The sequence below is a fragment of the Hyaloscypha bicolor genome (genome assembly GCF_002865645.1).
Source record: "Hyaloscypha bicolor E unplaced genomic scaffold K444scaffold_98, whole genome shotgun sequence".
NCBI classification, from domain to species: domain Eukaryota; kingdom Fungi; phylum Ascomycota; class Leotiomycetes; order Helotiales; family Hyaloscyphaceae; genus Hyaloscypha; species Hyaloscypha bicolor.
Genome location: NW_020194600.1, coordinates 626,047 through 645,363, shown reverse-complemented (window position 1 = coordinate 645,363; position 19,317 = coordinate 626,047). Strand labels below are relative to the sequence as shown.

Sequence of the window (19,317 nt, the reverse complement as noted above, 5' to 3'; positions counted from 1 at the left end):
GAAGCGTGTCGAGCCAAGCTCCGTGAAACGAAACAAGCACAAGAGCTTGAACACCTGTCGATGAGGCATGAGAATCCGCTCCGTGGCTCGAGAATGGTACTGAACATTCAAGAAGCACAACAACGTGGAGACTGCACGACCGGCCACGATAGCGCGGGTACATTGTCACCGGGACACAAGAAGGCCCGAAGCTCTTCGAGGCCATGAGCTTTGAGGAATCAAATCCGAGAACGATGATACGTTGCAGCACCTGATCCATCCGAATCGTGATGATCTCGCCGCTTCCCCTGATCTTCTGATTGTCGAGATTCTCTGCCCCGGATCGCAAGACCGCAGCAGCAGCCACGTCGTGCATTGACGCGACCCTGAACCTTCCCTCGACCCGACCCAACCCTTTGGCATCTGATGTGGCTGACCGTGCCTGCAGACAGTGCAGAGGGCGAGATGCTGGGCGATCACGGCAGCCTTGCTCCTTGCAGTTAGGGCATCGCGCCACCCAGGCACGGGTAAATCTCCGAGGCATGACATGTTGTCCAACCACCAGCGGTGCCACAGCCTTTGGCCCAAGCGAGAAGTTTCAACTTCACTTGAAGACCTTCACGCAGCGGCACTAAACACAACGAACAACAAAGGCCCAGGGCATCGCATCGCATCTCGTAGCCTCCAATACCAGCGGTCCCACGCCCGCGGTGAGAGTGACAGGCCCCGTTCCCTCGTCGGCCGGCTACTCAGATCCAATCCCTGCGACGGCGTCCGACGTGCTTTGATGATCCAGGGGACTCTTAATGCTACATCCGTGGTCGCGGACAAACGACGCTGCTCCATCTTCCAATACTAGGGGACATCGAATCAACTCCCCCAGGGCCCGGCTCCCGCTGTTTCGATTCGACCCATACTGACTGCAGGTACCACCTGATACTGGTCAGACGTTGGCCCGCTACCAGCGCGCAAGCCATTCACAGTATTGGAACATTCCTGGCCGTGGCTGTGATGCCTCTCGTTGGCCATGGTTCCCCAGTCGCCGACAATCCCCATCATGAGTCTAAATGTGATCTGCTTGGGCCACATGGCTCTGGGAGCCAGCGGGTCTTTGCCGAAAATGCTGAGTTGCGGCCAGGCATGCAGGAGGAGCTTGACCACGACACAGACGATCCTGATTTTATAAGTACCGAGTGCCACACCTCCAAGAATAACATTTCCCCGTCCTTACCAAGGTCTCCGTCTGGTAGCCATCGCTCTCTTTTGAATCACCAGCGTCGCCATTCACTTCAAGAACATAAATTCGTGAGTATTACTATTGTTGTCAGCCTCGCTCCCCCTCGCGCTGCTAGCCTCGCTTGATTGTTGACCCCAATTCACAAGCACAACTAAGTAGCCTCGTTATTATTGTATCACTGACAATACCAACAATGCGCGCAACCAATTAAACCCCCTCCACTTTCTTGAGATTGCTTTTCTTCCTGTCGCTCGTTCAGATCGGAAAAATTTCCCTCGACGAACTTTCAAGAAACAAAACACAAGCGTTCCTTCCCTATCAAACTCCTTTGTTTACTCTCGAAGACTCGAGCTACTCCTACCTTTGATACATACTGACAAGAATACCGTGCAGTCAAAATCACACTCCTTTACGTCATCTTTCAGCAGCTGGTACTACTTTACGATGGCTTCCTTTTCAATTCTGACCCTCTTCGTTGCTCTGCGACTCCTCCTCCTCGTCTCTGGCGCACCGTCTCCGAGACCCGTCCCTGCTACTGATGCTGCCGCGACATCTAGCTATTGGCTTGCATCTATCACCAGACAGGGCACGGCTGCTTATGGTACCGCTGGATATCAAATATTCCGAAATGTGAAGGACTTCGGCGCAGCTGGAGATGGAAGCACCGATGATACTGCCGCAATCAATGCAGCAATTACTGCTGGTTCTCGTTGCGGTCAAGGTTGCGACTCTTCGACAACTACTCCAGCCCTGATCTATTTCCCTCCCGGCACCTACTCCATCAGCAAGCCGCTCATCCAACTTTACTATACACAATTTGTTGGCGATGCGGTCAGCGTCCCGACTATCAAGGGCACAGCAGGCTTCCAGGGCATCGCTTTGATCGACTCGGATCCTTATGCTGATGGCGGTATCAATTGGTACACCAACCAAGTGGGTTTTTCTCCTGCTCGAGTCCTGAATAATCGAGCTAATCCGTGAATAGAACAACTTCTTCCGACAGATTCGCAACTTTATCATTGACACCACTGCCATGCCAGTCAGCGCTGGTACTGGTATTCATTGGCAAGTTGCTCAGGCTACTAGTCTGCAAAACATTGTGTTCAACATGAGAACTGATGGAGGAACTTCAAATGCCCAGCAGGTAAGCGACATCTCCTAAATTTGCCGGAACAGTCTTTACGTTCCAGGTTCTGCAATAACCGAGACCTTTCTGACCAATTTGCAGGGTATCTTTATGGACAATGGTTCTGGCGGTTTCATGACTGATTTGACCTTCAACGGAGGCAAATACGGTGCATTCTTTGGAAATCAGCAGTTCACTACCAGAAATCTGACCTTCAATAACTGCCAAACTGCTGTGTTCATGAACTGGAACTGGGTAAGCCTACCCTTCGTCTTGTTTTCAAGATTCACGTAGATCTGACATTGAATTATAGGCATGGACTCTTTCTGGTCTTTCCATTAACAACTGTGGTATTGGTGTTGATATGGCCAACGGAGGAGCATCAAGCCAGACTGTTGGCTCTATTCTGCTTGTTGACAGCAAAATCTCCAACACACCCATCGGCGTTTCAACCGTCTACTCCACGAACGAAGGCTCAACCAACGGAACCCTTGTCATCGATAATGTCGATTTCTCTACGAACTGCCCAGTCGCTGTATCGAACGCTGCTTCTAAGGCAACTATTCTCGGTGGCAACGCAAAGATTGCGTCCTGGACTCAAGGACGCCAATACGCTGGCGCAAATGCTGGTACCGCTGGTCAAGGTCCACAGACTGCTCCAACAAAGCCTGCTTCCCTTTTGAACTCTGCAGGCAATGTCTTCACCCGATCAAAACCTCAGTATGATGGTGTGCCCGTCTCATCTTTTAAGAGTGTCAAGGCAGCAGGTGCCAAGGGTGACGGTGTCACGGATGATACCGCGGCTATCCAAGCTGTCTTAAACGCTGCTGGCCCTACGGATGTTGTTTACTTCGATCATGGCGCATATGTCATCACCAGCACTGTCAAGGTTCCCAAGAACATTCGAATCACTGGCGAAATCTGGCCACTCATCATGGCAGGAGGATCAACTTCTTTCAAGGATCAAGCAAATCCACAACCAGTTTTCCAAGTTGGCCAGCCAGGCGATACAGGAGCCGTCGAAATTTCAGACCTCATTTTTGAGACCCTTGGCCCTCAGCCTGGTGCCATTCTTGTTGAGTGGAATGTTGCCGAGACATCACAAGGTGCAGCTGGCATGTGGGATGTCCATTTCCGAATTGGAGGCTCCGCTGGAACTCAACTTCAGTCAGACAAATGCTCCAAGAACCCCACCGTCATTGCTCCTGCTAACGCTGCCTGCGAGGGCGCGTTTCTCCTCTTGCATGTCACTTCACAGGCCACTATCTATCTGGAGAATAACTGGTTCTGGGTTGCTGATCACGAGCTCGATCTTGGTGACCACAACCAAATCAACATCTTCAATGGACGCGGCGTCCTCATCGAATCTGCCAAGGGCCCAGTATGGCTGTATGGAACTAGCTCAGAGCATAGCGTTCTGTACAACTACCAGATCGCCAACGCGACCAACGTTTACATGGGTTTGATTCAAACAGAGACTCCTTACTTCCAGAGCAACCCCGACGCCTCAACTCCATTTGCTGCCAACGCGAAATACTCTGACCCAACCTTCTCTGGCTCAGCCAGCGTCAACAAGGCTTGGGGTCTCCGTGTTGTTGACTCGCAGGATGTCTTCGTCTATGGTGCTGGTCTTTACAGCTTCTTCGATAACTACGGCCAGACCTGCCTTACGGCCGAGAGTTGCCAAACCAACATGGTCTCTCTCGAGAACTCTGGTGCAGTCTACCTGTATGGATTGTCCACCAAGGCCGCAACCAACATGGTAACCGTGAACGGTGCCAGTGGCGCTTTGGATAGTGACAACCGCAACAACTTCTGTGCCACGGTCGCGCTGTTCTCGCAGGCTGGCACAGCAGCAGGTACACCGATTGTCTCGAAGTGTGTATAAAGAGATACATCTTTCTTTGAGTTTTTGAGATACCCACCTTCTTGTACATAGTTTTTGATGGCATGATTGGAGTAAAAGGAGCATACACGGACCGAAACCCGTTCTCGGGATCTGGAGATCTGCACAAGAAGTTGTATAGAAACAACGAGATATCTGATCTGTATTGAAGATTTGAAAGTTAGAGTGAATATGCTGCATAAAGTGAACTTGACATATCTGCACGAAAAAGGAGTTCATCATAAAAAAGTGGGGGTAACACGTGATCAAACCGTTGCCTTAGCGATTTGGGCTCCGCGATAAATCCAAAGAGATCCATCGCGACTTAAACACCGAAACTTGAAATCCGCGAACATAACCTCGCCGCTCTTCAGTGTTCTGAACACCTGTGCACGAATCCCCGCAGAAAAGATATAAACGCTCTCGATCAGTGCTTCCGTCCATACATCGCTCCAAGATGGGAGAATCAAGGTGCGTGGCGGCGCATGATCAAACATAATTGGGAAGTTTGGCATTCTGACCTCGCGATCTCTGCAGACAAGAGTTGGTTGCATGGCTCAACAACCTGCTCCAACTAAATATAACCAAGGTTGAGCAATGCGGAACTGGGTAAGTTTGCTTGCGGCCCCGCGGCAGTCTTCTCCTCGACTACCCCTTGCCAGCCAGGCTGACAAGGCGCAGTGCGGCTCTCTGCCAGGTCTTCGACAGCATTTACCTTGATGTCCCGATGGCCCGAGTCAAATTTAATGTCAATACCGAATACGCATACCTGCAGAATTTTAAGATCCTGCAAAGTTTGTACCCCTTAGTTATCTGCTGAGCCCTACAAGACAAATACTGACAGGATCGTCCAACAGCCTGCTTCACACGCCATGGCATCGATCGACCGGTTAATGTTGAGCAACTCATCAAGTGTAAGATGCAAGACAACCTCGAATTCCTTCAATGGAGCAAGCGGTATTGGGACCAATACTTCCCGGGCGGCGATTATGATGCAGTTGCTCGACGACGGGGTTCCGGCGCTCCTCCCCCAGCATCGAACATGGCACCAAGGACATCTGCCGGTGCAGCTAGAAGAGGCACGACACCTACAACCGGTGGAAGAGTCTCAAAAGCGGGAGTTGGTGGTGGTCCAGCGTCTGCAGCTCTACAACAAGAGAACAACACACTAAAGGAGACAGTACAAGGGCTTGAGCGCGAGCGAGATTTCTACTTCAGCAAGCTCCGCGACATCGAGCTATTGGTTCAACAAGCATGCGAAGAAGACCCCGAGATCGAGAAGCAGGAAGATGGGTTGATCAAGCACATTCAGACAATTCTGTACTCGACGGAGGACGGCTTCGAGATCCCGGCCGAGGCTGAGGGTCTGGATGACCAGGAGACATTCTAGATGGGCTTATGATGATGACTTGATGGATCGATGACTACCGCAGAGGATGATGACTCTTTGGTTTTTGGGAATTATACAAGCATACGCCAGGCATGAATAATGGACAGACAGAAACCCGACGAATTCATTTGGCGTGTCTTCATAGGTAGCAAATCTGGAAGCAATAGATTTCAGATTCTCCTGACGAATACATTACACACCTTCATGATTATATATGTATTGAGATTCTTTTCTTTGTCCCTCGTGAGGGACATCAAAAGGGGTCATAGCCAGCCCCACAAGGTTACTTTTTTGACAACGGCGCACGTCCCGTTATCGCCAAGGCTGTTCCTCGGAATCGTCATCCTTGTCACGAGCTCCAAGGCAAAAGCAACCTCAGTGATCCAAGAACAACGTCAGCAACACTTCAACCCCAACCTAACCACTACATCTACGCCTCTACAGACCCACAAATCTATCAAAGCATCGAGAACAAAAGCAATGGCACCCTCCCTCGAACTCTCCATCCCCTCCACCAGCCTCTCAACAGCCGACTCCTCAAAACCCTATACCCTCTACAATATCACTCTCTGCTTGCCTCTCCGCACCTTCGTCGTGCAAAAGCGCTACTCTGACTTCGTGTCCCTCCACCAATCCCTCTCCTCCATCATCCCCTCTCCCCCGCCAGCCCCCTTACCAGCGAAATCCTGGTTCAAATCCACAGCCTCCTCGCCCGAACTGACAGAAGAGCGACGGAAAGGACTCGAAGCGTATCTCCGCGCCATCGCCGAGAACCCCGACCGGCGATGGCGGGAGACGTCGGCCTGGCGGTCGTTCTTAAACCTGCCCAGCACCGGGGGCGCGAGCAGTGCGGGTTCTACGCGGAAGGAGCTGGTCGAGGCGAATCAGAGGTTAGGCGGTAATGCGGGACTGCTTGCCAGTGATCCGGGCGTGTGGCTGGATCTGCATCGCGAGATGAAGGGGCAGCTGCATGATGCGAGACTGTTTCTTGGGAGGAGGGATGGGGCGACGACGGCGCAGGGGCAGTATGAGGCGGGTGCGAATGCGAAAAGGTGTCTTGTGAAGGCTGCGGGACTTATTGGGAATCTAGAGGAGGGGCTGAAGATTTTAGGTGAAGGGGAGAAGAGGGGGGAGGGTGGGAGTAGAATTGGTGCTGGGGAGTTGAGACGGAGGAGGGATTTACTTGGTAGTGCGAAGGTCGAGAGGGAGGGGCTGGAGAAGCTGGCTGTTAGTCTTGCGGTCAAGGGGCAGAACGGGAAGGGTGAGAATGGAGGGGCGGGGGCGACGGCACAGGATAAGAATGCGTTGTTTGGACCCGGGGTGAGCAGGCCGAGTGGGAGGGTTCTGGGGGCGCCGGTGCCGGAAACGGATAAGACGAGGCAGTTGGATAATGAGGGCGTGGTTCAGCTGCAGCGGCAGTTGATGCAGGATCAGGATCTGGATGTCGAGGAGCTAGCGAAGATTGTGAGGAGGCAGAGGGAGATGGGGCTGGCGATTCATGGGGAGTTGGAGCTGCAGAATGAGATGTTGGATAGGGTGGACAAGGATGTGGATAGAGTGAAAGGGAAGATTGATATTGCGAAGAAGAGGGTTAGCAAGATTTCGTGAGAAGTGTGTAAGATTGGTCTTTGGATTCTGCATCAGCGTGGCGTTCGTCCGGCTGGGGTTATGTTGTAAATTGTAGCTCTTTTAATAATCAGAACATGTTCGTCGCCGTAGCAGCGTAGTCACGCCTGCGTTTGTGCTTCATATCTGCTGTTGGCTTCTGCGAATCATTTTGGGCCCGTTTTGTGCACTTGCAGTCCATTGAATCATGAAATCTTGTAATTTGAACGCTCTGATATGACTAGAATTGCTGTAAACATTACCCCTGAATCAGTCATGCTCGCGATCTGAAGACCTAGCTGCTGCTTGCTTTGTGATCTCCATGGGGCCTTGCCTGCCTGCTTTTGGTGCCTTGAAAACAACGGCTGGGTGTAAGCTGATATGAGTTTGAGGACTGCCGCTGAACCGCTGTTTGATAGCGCGAACTCAAGACCCAACTCGTAGTTGTGATTATTCCGAGCCTATGCCATCCATGCATATACCGACCGAGTTCATGAAACAATCTAGCACGCTGAGATCCTGAATTCAGAAAATGCCCCTGAGTTACAGATGCCCAGGATGTGAAGGCGTAACTAAGTGCTATCATTGAGTCTCCTCGCTGCTCTTGAGTCGGCGCAGCCAGGCCTCACTCTCCCTCAGCGGAATATCTCCTTCCAGCATTTTTCCAACTTCTCGCTCGGGTCTCATATACCCAAATGAGCAATTCTCGCTTCAACCAGCAACCTCAGTACACGTTCGGCGGTGTGTAGTTGGGAACATCTCCCCTAAAAAGGAGTGACCCTAATATCTGAGGGGGTGTAATGTGTCCGAGACGGTTCCTTAAAAGAAATGATATTCCTAGCTCATTCTCACCGGTGTTTCCCCAGAGCCCGGGCTTGCATTGAGATGTTCTACGGCAATTGATCCCCCGCTCCAAGGTATCAAGTTCCCCGCCCCCCTTGCTAAAAGCTAAAAAAAAAATCTGTAAAGTATGAGATTTGAAGGGGGTTGGTGGGTTTAGATACCTTAAATGAAATAATCGAATTTAATTTATTTTTGTCTTTTTTTTTTTTGGTAGCTCGCCGTCGCCTCGCTTACACACTTGTTCGTTGACATCGTCGCCAGTGTGACGGCGGGATCGAGGCAATGGCCAGGGCTCAAAGATCCAGGAAAATCCCATGTATTGAGAATACTAAGCTAAAGAGAAGAAGGAGAGAGAGAGAAGGAAAGGGGATAAAAGAAGGGAAGTACTAGCTAAAACCACTGAAACGCCGGCTAGCTAGGTGAAACCAGTCATGTGACAGCCATCCCCAGCCAGCGCCGTCACAGCCAGAATTATATCCTCGCTTACCTTCTTCTCAGACAGCAACGATTATTCGCCCCATTACCACCTAGAAAATTGATTGTGGGCTTCTTCTCTCTGGAACCCAGTTAAGTAAACACTGTAACTGCGAGCATGCAACAAACGAGTTCGACAATTAATAACGGCTCGGACTTCACCACACGTTGCTCAGCCTTGTAATCCTAAATCTACCGACTTTCAAACACATGAACCGTTTGTACCCGCAACGTATAGTACAATAATACTTGACCTTAAAAGCAACGTACCCTCGATAGGCAATACAACGCGAGATTAGCCTTCCTTCTCGTTTGAAGAGGTCAGAAAGAAGCTTCCTGAACTCAAGCCGGCTTTGAAGAAGCCTCTCTCGAAGTCCGCTATACATGTGATAAGGGAGTTATGGCTTAACGTGGCGTGGAAGATAGAGCTATGGGAGAGGAGGAAGCTGTGCGAATGAACACACAGAAGCTGGAACATTGAGAAATTGATGACATGGCAGTCGCGCCTTGGCTTCTATAATTGAAATTAAATCACTATATGCTAAGCTTTCCATTATCTAATCTTCTGAAGATATGAATATATAATTATCATTACATGAAAGATATCGGAATCACCTCTAGATTTTAAAGACCGTTAACGCTCCCCATGCACAGCATACATCACGCAGTCGAATACACCAACATCCTCAAACCTGCTCCGCAAAATTCCGTCGAGTTACCTGCACAGAACATACCCTGACAATCCATGATATTCGCCGGCTGAGAAGTGCTCGCCAAAGTATTACCACAGTAACATTCATCACCGTACTCTACACCAGCGTAGCTGTATCCCCGTGACTTACAGTTCGCAACGCAAGATTCGTCTGTGAGGGTCGCGCTGGTGAAAGCGTATGCGGAAAGCCCACGAGTAGCTTTAACGTCGGTATAGCAGCCTTTGAGCCGGTAGGTGCCGACGGTGGCGGGTATTACCGATGGAGTGTAAGGCAAGTTGTAAGTGTAGACGCTCAGACGGCCCGAGCCACCACAGATCTCGGTTGAGTTGCCGGTGCAGGCCATCGTGCAACCTGTTTTGCCAATTGAGGAGTTTCGGAATAAGCCTGTACCGCACCAGCATTCCTGGCCACTGTGAGGGTTGTCAGCATCGATTGCACCAACAGAATGGGTGGACTGAAGGCGAACTTACTATTCTAGACCCGCTACGGGATAGTTCTTGCTGATGCAGTAGGCTTGGCAGGATTCAACGGTCATGGTGCTGCTACCGGTGATAGAAAGGCCGTTGAGAGCTCGGGCGGCCGAGGTGTCGTTAGCACATCCGGTGTAGCTCCATGTGCTTGTCGGTCCGGATTTTATTCCCGTCTGGGTGCTCGTGTTTGTTGATTTTGAGGCTGTGCTGGTGGAAAGGACTGACACTTGAGAGCTTGACGTCGACACTTGAGAGCTTGACATCGATACTTGAGAGCTTGATGTCGACACTTGAGAGCTTGATGCTTGCACAGAACTTGACGATGACAGCGACTTAACAGAGTTACTGAGCATGTACCTAGAAACTCTCGAGTCAGCACGGGCTTTACGGAGAAATCAACACACCGGACTCTCCAGGAACGATGAGACGGGAAAGTCTTGAGATATTCCACAACTCGTGAATCATCCAAACGAGGAGAAAGCAAGCTCAACGTTACACGTACAGTTCAATTCTGTTCCCAGCGCCGCAATACTCAGTCGGATCCCCAGGACAAATGAGGTTACAATCAGTGATGGTGGTGTTAAGTGATGCAGCGTTGAGGGTGTTGCCACAGTAGCACTACACGAAACGTTAAAAGATACTCTTTCAGAGAAATGAGGAAACGTACCTCTCCCCAGTATTCGACGCCCATGTATGTGTATCCAGCGCAGATTCCAGCGCAAGTCTCCAATGTCATAGTCTGGTAGTTAATAACTTGCACCGCGGTAAGAGCACGAGCTGTCTGAGAGTCGGTGTAGCATCCTTGGAAGGAATACGCTCCAACTTTCGGCTTCAATTCTGGTGTTGGGGACGCGGAAGTAGAGCTAGTACTGCTAAAGGAAATTTTGCTGGAAGTGCTTTGGGTACTAATAGAGCCTGTAGAAGTCAGGGATTGTGACGAAATGGTTGTTAGTGTCGGAGAGCTGGACGATTTTGAGGAGGTCGAGGACACCAAAGAGCTGCTGGAAACGACCGGCTTGAGTTGATGGAGTGAGAGGCCACCTGCACCGCCGCAGGTCTCGGTAGCATTACCGGCGCATGCTGACATCCATGTTAGTACAGTTTGGTGCGGATAAAGATCCAAGCTTGAGGAATACACATACCCATAGAACATCTTCCATCAGTCACAAGAGCCGAGCCGGCTGCGAGGGTGTTACCGCAATAACACCTAGAACGAATTAGCGCCATGACCCTTCGTGGCGTAGGGAGCCAGAAGCGAGCCGGAAGAATGAGACATCCTAACCAGTGCAAATACGGAGCTCTGGGTACGGGGCAAAGAAATGTGTTCCTTACTCATCTGCATACTCGACTCCAAAGTAGCTATATCCTGCACAGAAAGAAGTGCAAAGCTCCACAGTCATGGCAGGGCTAGTAACGACCAGCGAAATCAACGTCCTTGCATTGCCATTGTCGCTCTGGCAGCCAACGTAGGTATATGCAGGTGCCGAGGCGGATGGTGTGGGCGATGGCAAGGCAGATGCTTTGTATAAAGAGAGGCCGCCTGGACCACCGCAGACTTCAGTTGCCTTGCCTGGGCACGCCATATTGCAACGTCCGTCTGTCGCTACAGTGGAAGAAGCCAAAATGGTGTTACCGCAATAACACTCGGTACCTGATGACCTCGGAGTCAGCATTGCGCAATCAGGAGGAAATCAGAGAACGAAACAATGTTTCGGGGGTTCTCTCTTCAGATATGTCTAGAGAGTAGAAATTTCCCAATATTTGGGAGAGGAAATGCGAGTTTAGTGAACGCCACCTACCGTATTCCACTCCGAAATAGGTGTACCCTCTGGCACCACAGAAAGAAGAACAGATCTCGACCGTCATTGCAGTGTGGGTAAAGGATGTTGAGCTCAGCGTTCTGGCATTCGCGCCGGCATCGGTCTGGCAGCCGGCATAGCCATACCCTCCGATAAGAGTACCTGTCGGTGAGGCGGAAGACGTGGTTGCTGACATTGTCGTCGTCGAGCTCTGGCTGGAGGTTGTGGAAAGTTGGCTGGAGGTCGTAGATAGCTGGCTGCTCGCCGTAGAAACCTGGGTACTTGACGACAATTTAGTCGAAGAAGGTGAAGCTGTTGTTGACGACGTTGTACGAAGATAACGGCATAAAGTATCGGGAATACAGGGCATTATTTTATGAAGGCCACTAAATGCCCTGTAAGGTCTTACTTTAATCTCCCTGTAGCTAGTCCTAGTCCCCTGTAAGCCCCTATAAGCTTACTAAAAGTGCCCTGAAGACTTAATATGGGCTTATGCAGCTTGACAGGTACTAAACGCCCCCAAACGCCCATAAATATAGGCGAGTCCACTAATTAGTAGCGAGTAAAGGGGGGGATAATTAGCCCTAATACACACCTCTCCACACATACTTCGTTCTGAATTCTAATTCTAATTAATTAGAAAAACACTTAATACCCTTCGCTTTACTTTAGCTATTATTATAGCTACTTTTAGAGGTTTATTTGATTTTCCTGATTTATTAGATGGCTAATCAGAGCTCTTCTCTCCTCCTGATTCCTCAGATAACAAATGCTCTAACAAGTATACCAAAGATAAAGAGGATATATAGTATAATTTACTATTAGATTCGGACGATTCAGATAATGATTTAGCTAAACCAGCCCTTTTATTACCCGCTTCGTTAACTGCTTTTGTACTTGCTACTCTTAGGCCCAAAGAGTACTTTACTAGTACCAGAATTAAGGCTATTTATATACTTGAGGATAAGAAGTCTTTAGGACAAATTAGAGAGGCTATAGAAGTACCCAGATTAGCTATTTATTAACTTGTAGCTATAGCTAGGAAGCATAGATAGGTAGAGAATAAGAATATACCTTTAAAGGTCTTATATATTCTAAATATACCAAGATCTAGTTAACCTATAATCTCTGCTAAAGTAATCAAGTATATTCTAAAGATCGTTCTCCAGAATTCTACTATAAGAGGCTTTTCTTATATTATAATTATAAAGGAAGTAAAGAAGAGAGGTTATAAGATTATACCTAGAACTATATAGAAAGTTCTTACTTATACAAGCTACTCTTAGTATAAACTAATAGTTAAGCCTGGTTTAAACGAGCTTAATAAAGCAGAGCAATTAGCCTAGTACTTGGAGCGAGAGTATTAGATGCTTAATAACTAGAAAGATATAATTTTTATAGATAAGACTATTATCTAATTAGGTAATATAAGGAGAAAGAGACATATATGAAGATTACCTAAAGAAGCATATAATAAGTATTATATATAGAGGAGGTAGAAAGGATTTTCTAAGTTTATATTTTGGGGGTCTTTCTCCTTTAATAAAAAGAGGCCTTATTATATATAGGAAAAGGAGACTCTATAAGAGAAAAGAGATTATAAAGCTAATCTTAATATAAGGAATTCGTTAATTAAGAAGGCTAATAAAGAGAAGTAGGAGAAGGAGCAGAGGAAGTGGCTAAGGAATTAGAAGAAGGCTTATAATAGGGCTCCTAGAGAAATACGGAAGATATGAAAGCATAACGAGGAGACTAGTACCTTTATTATAAAGAATAGATAAGGAGGGATTAATTAGTATTAATACTAAAAAAGGATATTAATTAAGAAGCTTCTATCCTTTATAAGGAAGTGCTAGAAAGATCGACCAAAGACTATTATATAGGAGGATAATACAGGAGCCCACAAGTTATATTACTAAGGGGAGGTTTATAATTTATAGAAGATTATAAAGATACTTTGGCCAGGGAACTCACCTAATCTCAATATAATTAAGAAGGCCTGGTTCTAGATAAAAAAGGAAACTACTAAGCGGGAACCTACTAGTAATAGGAAGAAGCTAAGAGTAAGGTAAGAGAAATACTAGGAGGACCTCCCTTAGAGCAAGATTCAAGAGTGGATTATAGTAATCCCTGATTATATAAAGGAGATAATACGCTTGGAAGGGGGGAATAAGTATAAAGAGGGACGGAAGAAGGGGCAAGAGAAAGTAGCTATTTATTAGGTAGTTATTTTAATAAATAGAATTGAACTAATCAAAAAACAATCGAAATCAGAGGTTTAGCGAGGTAAGCCACACTTCAGGGGACCCCTACAGGGCTTACAGGGGGCTAGGAACGGCTACAGGGAGATTAAAGTAAGACCTTATAGGGCATTTAGTGGTCTTCATAAAATAATGCCCTATATTCCCGATACTTTATGCCGTTATCTTCGTACTAATCAGAGAGGCGTTATACATATATAGTGAGAGTCGATTGCCAGCTCCACAATATTCAGTATTGTTGCCAGTGCACAACATATAACCTAAAGATAGTTAGCAATTGCTCCTTTGAAAGTGCTCCATGAGAAGATCCTGGAATATTTAGATCTCTCCAGAATACTTACAACCTGTCCAAGGTTCAACCGTAGCGTATCCTAATGTGTTGCCACAGTAGCACTGCACAAAGTGTTAAATGTCGATTCTCCTCTGAAAGGAAAGCTTACTTCTTGCCCATACTCCATTCCAAAGTACGTATACCCAGTGCAATATTTCGCACAAGCCTCAATCGACTCAGCGGCGTTGTTTTGCAGAGTGCGATCAGTCAAGGGCCGTGGATTCGCGGAATCGAGATCTACTTTCATCAGTCTTCTGACCATACATTTCGATCAAGGAGGAACTCACAACACCCCTGATAGCTGTAATTTCCAATTGTAGGTACAAGTGCGGGGCCTTTCCCTGAGGTGCCGATGATCGTACCGTTCGAAGGGAAGTAGCGACTTGAGTCGTAGTAAAGGGATATATAACCACCATTTCCGCCGCAGATCTACCCATATATTAACAAAATGAGACTCTAAAGCACAGAGAAGTGGACTTTACCTGTGTGTTGTCGCCGGCGCATTGATAATTGCACAACGAGTCAGAGACTTTCAGGCTGGGACTCGGAATAACATTTCCCACCCAACATTCAACTTGATACTCGGTCCCTGCGAACACAGCTCCAGCAGCGTATGACTGATTCTGACACAAGCCGTTGGTGTTGACATTAGGGTTCTGATATCCTTTCGCCTCAATGCGGAAATTCACGCTGTCCTGGTAACAGCCAAGGTATTGGTATAATGCATCCCCGTTCGCCTTCATTGGGCCTGCCTTTTTTGATATTACAGTTCCCGTAAAGTTGACAACATGAACACCGAACTTGACATCATTGGTATTCAGTGTCCAGAGCGCAGAATACTGCTTGTTGGGGGAGTTTAGGACAGGTGCTGCCGGCTGGAACAAGATTGTTGCTGTAGAAGATGTGTTCGGCGCGATTGACAGTGCCTCAGTAAATTCCGTGTCGGGGTTCTCAGCGAAGATGACTCCTCCGATCGGAGGTTTCGACTTGTCGACGGTCAGGGCAGAGCCTCCGTGATTGGTAAAGCGGAGCATAACGCTCGTGCTTGCAAAGTCGGAGGAATTGCCCATGTCAATGTTAGTCGTGCAGCCAGCGGTAGGTGATGAGCAGTCAGGGATGGTTGTCCAATTCGTTGGGCTGCTACTGTTGGACTTTTCGAAGAGGGCAATGGGGGGACTTGTAGCGCTTGCAGTCAAGACAGCGAAATTGGAGCCGCCAGTGGAGTATACAACAAAAGTACTGAAATAACTTCCAAGCACCTATGATAATGTCAGTTTGGAAGCACGAAAGGGGATGATGGATGAGAACCGTTGTGTTGAATAACAGATTTACTGTCGTAGCAGCACCTCCTTGAATAATCGTGCCCACAGGCGGAAGGTCCGAGGAGGTGAAATAACCGTTGACATCCAAAACGGCGACTCCTTTGTTGAATGTGACATTGGTGACAGGTGAGTTGGCGCTATTGTTGTATGGTCCGGTAGCAAAGGCATAGCCGGTTATGTTCATGGCATTCTGACCGAGGTTGCTGATGACCAAGGAGCTCACCGAACCCGCATTAGATTGGGCAGAGGGTACAACAAGACCCGGAAAGCTGACTTGTAAGGGGCTCATAGAGAGAATGGGGTTGTTGCTCGAAGCTTTGCCTGTCATGGAAATTGGAACTTGAGTAGAGAACCCAGCCACAGTGTTGTTCGTGAGCAGGTTCAGGACTGCCGTCTGAACGGCTGGGGATGATGTATATTGTGTCAAGTTGAAAACGACCGGGAAGGAGAACGTGCTTCCAGTGGCTAATTTGGTACTTGGAAGACTTGAGTTCTGAGATTGAAACAGGCCTCCGCCGCCGAGAATCATCCCCAGAACTGTGATCGGAGTCTTAACAGTACATGTCATTGTCATACTGGAAGAATTGCCAATCAAAACCGAGCCGAAGTTGAGCGAGTTGCATGTCAGCGGCATCGCGGAAGGGGAACCATAACCCTTTGTAAAGTTAGTGCTGCTTACCACATTCAAAGTGCGAAACTTACATAAACAGCACCGTTATTGCTTGCGAGGTAGTATCGGCCATTGCCAAACGCCGGACGCTGAAACTTGTTGACTGCGGGACTTGCTGGCAGAGTAATGCGGACCATCTTGCCATTCTGAGGAACAGCATAATATGCTCTGAGCCTGTTATTGGGATCACAAACCCATACGATAGCTGTTCCTGCTTGCCCTTGATATGTTGTGATGACTGGCGGGCCCACCCCAGCATGAGCAGGAGCATACTCAGCGGTTTTTGCAGCCAAAGTGAAACTGGGGAGACCAGCGCCCGTAAATCCAAGGCTGTAAACATAAGTTGGAGAATTTGCCGGGTTCAGGTAGAAATATCCTCCCTCAAGTGGGTACGCAGCCCCGGCCTGCCAAATAGGCTCGCCATCTTTATGATTAGCAAAAGATCTTAGCATAATAATTTGAGTTCCTTACTTGGTGGGCGGAATGCTTGAATGACAGCATCTCCGGCAGCAGACCCCATTTTGTACCCGCCCAAGTTGTCTCTGTTCACCACAAAACACACACTATTTTTGCCACAAGCGATAGCAATGCCGGAAACTCCCTTGCCATTGAACACACTCGTATCCGGTAACACGAGACCACCAGATCCGAGATCGACATCCACTTGATCCATGGCAAGGTACGCTGCAGGTTCGAAATAGTCTTGTTGCGTCAAAGCCTTCGTAGTCGGATTGATCGCCAAATTAACGATAGCTTCGCTGAGGGTGTCCAGATGAACTCGCCCTGAGGCTGGGTTGTCTCCGTTATCCCTTGCTTTCAAGCCATTTCCAGTAGTGAAGAATATCCGATCTGAACGATCTGATGCAATGGCGGCACCGCCCATCCAAACGCCTCCTCCACCACCGCCGCCATTCCAAGTGCCGTCCTGAGGCTGGGAGCCAGGGCCGCCCATCGTAGCGTAAGCTGTTAAGATGCTGCCGGATGTGCTCATCCCCACGACCCAACCGGTGTAGTTGTAAAAATCACAGTGGGCTGCAAATCCCGCGTAAATGGCACCATTCACGATACTTAAGCCTGTCCGCTGCATGTGGTTCCCTCCTGTGAAATAGCGAGCGGGGTCGTTATCAGCTGTGTAACTGTCAGCTCAAGCCAAACAATTTGCTAGAATTGATCTACCTGGATGGCCTTGAAGGACGACTGGAAAGCCACGCTTTTCTTGAAGAGTGACCGCATCGATAGCATGGAAACGATAAATGCCATTCTGCCACCCAGAACCTGACTGACTAGCAGACCCATAACTCTTCGCCCAAAAATAGATTGTGTCGGTGGTAGGATCAATCACAGGAGTGCCAGTGATCCCAATAAAGGGGGTAATATCGTAGCACCCGGGAAGGTCAGTGGCCAGAAATGGCACTTCTCCACCAGATGAAAGGTCTCGACTGGCATAAAGGGTACCATTGACGGCATCTAGGGAGTATATCTTATTTTGCATCGAAAACGCAAGAACAACCTGCACTCCTGTGCTGCTGGGAGTATAAACCAGAGGTGTGGCCTGGAACTGTTCCGCAAGACCGTTTGAACTTGCAGGAGCTGTGAATTTCCATAATTGGCCAAAACTTGAAATGCTGTTCGGATTGATGTTGTGATTAGGCAAGTAATTCGATTGTGCGAGGTCTGAAGGAAAAGAAGTTAGCCGCTAAGTTGGCTTTCTTTCATCGGGTGAAAACTGACCGCCGTGCATGATACTGTCCGTTGGATCAAGAGCCCATGCTCGTTGTGAGATGTGATTCAGCAGCAAGCTGAACAAAACTCTTGAGAACTTCATCGTTGCAGAGATTTCCAATGAAGCATGGATTGCCGTAAACAAGTGTGGTGGGACAAAGTGAGCCGGAATGAAAGCCCTCCAGATCTCAACCCGCCCTATGAACCGCAAACGAGTGAAGCGGTATGAAATGGAAAAGGCAAAAACGACAAGCTCTCAATCTACCGCAAAAGAGTGAAGCGGAGTGAGGCTTTGAATTGGATTCTGGAAATGTCGTAGAAGACGCGGACTCAACACTCGCTGCAAGTCCGTTTGGTCTCGAACTATTCGAACATCGAAAATAGAAAGGTCTGAAAAGGGAGTAGGGGTGGACAATTAAATTTAATGGCTAGCCGATTAAATAATAATTTAATTTAATGCTCTTGAGCCGATTAAGCGTTAAATTAAAGTGGGTTCGGAGAAGGCTTGAATCTAGCCGACCAGAGGACTAGAAATTGATGCCCGTGACATAATTCACTCGTCTTGGAGAGCGATTCTTCCTACACATCAGGTTAGATATTAGTGCTTTTATTGACCAGATATTAGTACCGGAGAATATTAATATGAGTAGAAGAGAGGAATAAAAATATATATCTTTAGTCTTTTTTACTCTTCCACATGACTATTCTTTTCATTAAAAATCATAAACTTACGCATAAAATAATGCATATAATAACGCTAAGCCGATTAAATAATAATTAAATCATTAAATTTTTTCCATCCCTAAAAGGGAGCCCTTAGCCCCAAGCTGAAAGTCTAATGGCTTTAGCACAGATATCTTCCAGAATAGGCACATTTGCATCACCATTTCGGACCGAAACAATGATGTGAGGCTTGCGCTGCCTCCCGCTCTCTCGGCCTTCAAGCCTTGGGCCAAGACGTGCTATGCGCTTGTCAAAGCAATCCCATCTGGACGATCTAGAAGTACAGTAAAAACTCGCTATAAGGATAGGGTTTTTGTCGCCAATTCTTAAGGATATACCGAGGTATCCTTATATTAAGGATCACGTGCATAGATATATAAATAGAAATATCACTAGGATTTGAAGATATATACAGAACCTCTCCATTCTAACACCTCACAATGCCCCAATTACCTGTAGATAAGTCAATTACAGCTTGCTGTACCTTACGCTGGTGGATTTGCTTGCTTCCATCGCCGTACGGCACGTCGATCGGCCTCTGCCATCGCTCTATTCCTAATAGGAATGCTAAAAAATAGGGTTGGAACTAAAAAACCACAAAATAGGAATATTAGCACGTGCGCTATCCGATTAAATGACGAGAATAATCCGGAAGTCCGTAATCATTTTGGTGTAAGATTCGCAATTAGAGTGACGAGGTCCCGGAAATGTCGGATATTGGGAGGGGAGTGGCTAGGGTACCGAGGGGTTGTCGGATTTTTCTCCGC

The 19,317-nt window shown here is 48.0% G+C and overlaps 5 protein-coding genes across 5 annotated transcripts; 3 read left to right on the top strand and 2 right to left on the bottom strand.

The window, feature by feature from the left end:
- Positions 1–1,329: 1,329 nt before the first annotated feature.
- K444DRAFT_564190 (glycoside hydrolase family 55 protein) lies at positions 1,330–4,449 on the top strand. The gene is made up of 4 exons (XM_024877050.1): positions 1,330–2,149; positions 2,202–2,360; positions 2,445–2,597; positions 2,656–4,449. Exons 1-4 carry the CDS (start codon positions 1,661–1,663, stop codon positions 4,228–4,230), a joined length of 2,376 nt encoding a protein of 791 aa, XP_024735133.1. The 5' UTR covers positions 1,330–1,660; the 3' UTR covers positions 4,231–4,449.
- A 110-nt stretch (positions 4,450–4,559) lies between these two features.
- On the top strand, positions 4,560–5,815 carry K444DRAFT_614486 (uncharacterized protein). The gene is made up of 4 exons (XM_024880534.1): positions 4,560–4,698; positions 4,765–4,836; positions 4,909–5,021; positions 5,085–5,815. The coding sequence occupies exons 1-4, from the start codon at positions 4,685–4,687 to the stop codon at positions 5,615–5,617; spliced, it is 732 nt and encodes a 243-aa protein (XP_024735132.1). The 5' UTR covers positions 4,560–4,684; the 3' UTR covers positions 5,618–5,815.
- Positions 5,816–5,933: 118 nt separating this feature from the next.
- On the top strand, positions 5,934–7,557 carry K444DRAFT_592139 (Phox-like protein). Its single transcript, XM_024878227.1, has one exon. It carries the CDS (start codon positions 6,098–6,100, stop codon positions 7,223–7,225), a length of 1,128 nt encoding a protein of 375 aa, XP_024735131.1. The 5' UTR covers positions 5,934–6,097; the 3' UTR covers positions 7,226–7,557.
- Positions 7,558–9,046: 1,489 nt separating this feature from the next.
- K444DRAFT_440393 (WSC-domain-containing protein) lies at positions 9,047–10,130 on the bottom strand. Its single transcript, XM_024872838.1, has 2 exons — positions 9,723–10,130; positions 9,047–9,662 (listed from the first exon to the last, which is right to left on the bottom strand). Exons 1-2 carry the CDS (start codon positions 10,073–10,075, stop codon positions 9,200–9,202), a joined length of 816 nt encoding a protein of 271 aa, XP_024735130.1. The 5' UTR covers positions 10,076–10,130; the 3' UTR covers positions 9,047–9,199.
- Positions 10,131–10,302: 172 nt separating this feature from the next.
- On the bottom strand, positions 10,303–17,780 carry K444DRAFT_532454 (WSC-domain-containing protein; the record flags this gene model as incomplete). Its single annotated transcript, XM_024875081.1, has 10 exons — positions 10,303–10,802; positions 10,865–10,929; positions 11,055–11,365; positions 14,223–14,353; positions 14,401–14,542; positions 14,596–15,372; positions 15,422–16,090; positions 16,138–16,529; positions 16,577–17,233; positions 17,282–17,780. Coding segments are annotated over 10 exons (4,143 nt in total), but the record flags the coding sequence as incomplete, so codon positions are not given.
- Positions 17,781–19,317: the final 1,537 nt, after the last annotated feature.